General features: G+C 50.0%; 1 protein-coding gene across 3 annotated transcripts in view; it reads left to right on the top strand.

Moving 5' to 3' along the window:
- The window catches only part of cux2 (cut-like homeobox 2), a 206,780-nt gene that overhangs the window by 194,890 nt on the left and 9,527 nt on the right, over positions 1-2,363 (top strand). For all 3 annotated transcript variants that reach the window (XM_015388897.1, XM_015388895.1, XM_015388896.1), the window contains 2 exons: positions 1,057-1,158; positions 1,332-2,158. In XM_015388897.1, coding sequence (XP_015244383.1) covers positions 1,057-1,158; positions 1,332-2,158 — 929 coding nt within the window. The remainder of the gene's footprint in view (positions 1-1,056; positions 1,159-1,331; positions 2,159-2,363) is intronic.

Below are 2,363 nucleotides of genomic sequence, written 5' to 3'. Positions count from 1 at the left end.
AGAACTGCATATTTTAGTGGGAACATAATCCTAATGAACTGATGAACAGAGGATGTTTGGAGGTGAACTTTCTAGTTTAAAAACGATATTTTTACAACTGATAAAATAAAGCAATATGAAGTGAATTAAAGCTGCTAGCTTGAAGCTACAGAACAGAGCGGATAAACAGCCAGAGCATCGAAGCAGCAAAGCAACAGACCGGCGTCTGACTCAACGTCTAAATTTCGCTGTTTAAGCCTTCTTACAGCGCTTCTGGTGTGAACACAGCGTAACAGGTTTACTTCCAGGATTCTCTGTTTATTTTTTTAGGTCCATCCTTCTTCCCATCATCTCCAACCAACTTCCATTTACCCGCTGAAGCACAGTCTCCCCACAGCATGACATAGCCACCACCGTGTGTTGTTCAGAGTGAAGTACAGTTGCTCCACTGTTTAAACATTTTGAACATGTTTTTGTAAAGTGTTAGGTTTATTCAATGATGATTATAAAATGAATGTATGTACATATAAAACATTGAAGAAATTAGATGCTTCACGCTGTCTTATGATTCAGGAGGGGGGTCCGAGAGAGGGTTAGTGAGTCGGGTGTAGCTCTTTCTCCTTCTGCAGAAGCTGTTGAAAATCCCCTTCTGTGTGGACTCAGTCCCTCTTTTACGAACCTACATTTTTGAACCTAACAGAAAGTTCGGAAGCCAGCAGAAAGGTCCTGCAAATGTAGAAACCTTTGCAGGACGTCATGGAGTCATTTAAAAAACCTTTTCTACCAGATCCTGTAGTTCTGCAGACGTCAGTCCGGACCTGTGGAAACCTTTCCTAATCCACATCCTTGACTTCATCACAACTTCCTCCACCATGTTTATAGTCTTACTTCTAAACTTTGTTTTCTCCCTAGATTTACAGCGTTTGAAAGTTGAGCTTCCCGTACACTGCAGCCTCAGACGGCGTGCGCTCAAAGGCAGCCATTGATCTGGCAGTCAAAGCAAAGTCTTGGAACTGCTCTCTGATCAGCCATCCCACTCACCCCTCCTCTCCCTCTTTCTGTTACCCTCTGTGGCAGGGAGCATCACTCCGCGCATCCGAACTCCTGAAACTGGGTCAGACGACGCCATTAGGAACATCTTGGAGCAGGCCAAGAAGGAGATCCAGTCTCAGAGGGGGGGTAAGGAGGAAAAGCTGCCGGCTAGAAGTCGCAGTTTAAAGCTACATTGATTAGTTTATATTTTTGATTCACTGTTTTTTAGTTTTTTTTCTTTTTATCTCTACTCTAATGGATCTGAGCTGAAGAGGTGAATCAAGGCTGCATGCGTGTCTGTGTGGCTTTTTCTTGTTTAGGTGAAGGCAAGTCATCTCTGAACAACTCATCTGGCAGAATCAGTAACGGAGCAGGCAGCAGCTCTGATGAAACTATAAAGAACATCCTGGAGCAGGCCAGGAGGGAGATGGAGGCTCAGCAGCAGGCCCTAATGGAGATGGAGGCGTGCGGACGGTCCTCCACCTCCAGCTCAGGGGTTCAGGTTGAGCGCCTGGGGCCCCCTGAGCGCTCCAGGGTCCTGCCTTTGCCCATCTCCATCAAACAGGAGGAGGGGGGGTGCGTGGCGGTGTGCATGGCCAGCTCCATCAGCAGCCCCCAGACTCCGCTCAGCGTCCTCTCCCCCGCCGCTTTTGTCCAGAACATCATTCGTAAAGTCAAGTCGGAGATCGGCGAGGCGGGGACTTACTTCGACCAGCACTGGTCCCAGGAACGGGGGGCCATGATACTGGGCTCCCGGCCCTTCAGTTCCGTCTCGCCTTCCTTGTCCTCTTCGTCCTCTGGGCCCCCCACCCTGCCACGGTCCTGGCCTCGCCTGGAGAACGGCGACGGCCTGGCCAACAGCGAGGAGGTGTCCAACGCGGACGACGAGCCGGGCTTGGGCCGGCCAGTGGAGGTGAAGGTTGAGTCGGACACCTCGGTGAGCGGCGAGTCGCCAGGGCCCGGTCCGGGGCGCCTGTCCTACTACCCGGCGTACATCCCGCGGGCCCTGAAGCCCACCGTGCCGCCCCTGACCCCTGAGCAGTACGAGATGTACATGTACCGGGAGGTGGACACCATCGAGTTGACCAGGCAGGTGAAGGAGAAGCTGGCGAAGAACGGCATCTGTCAGAGGATCTTTGGAGAAAAGGTGAAGAGGTTTCATTAATCTCTGCAATAAAAGGTGAAAATGTTTCCGTTTAGGATCCAACGCGTCTCACTCAATCAGACTCTGGTTCATTTATCAAACTACGAACCTGAAATGTTCATTATTTGGGTGGAGTTGGTCCCAGCGTTCTATAAAAATAGTCTTAGTCTTCCAGCCGTTAGGAACTTTTCAGGTTTTTCTCATTTAG

Source organism: Cyprinodon variegatus, unplaced genomic scaffold, assembly GCF_000732505.1.
Source record: "Cyprinodon variegatus isolate N-32 unplaced genomic scaffold, C_variegatus-1.0 Scaffold440, whole genome shotgun sequence".
In the NCBI taxonomy this organism is placed as follows: domain Eukaryota; kingdom Metazoa; phylum Chordata; class Actinopteri; order Cyprinodontiformes; family Cyprinodontidae; genus Cyprinodon; species Cyprinodon variegatus.
This window is presented reverse-complemented; position numbering and strand designations above follow the sequence as displayed.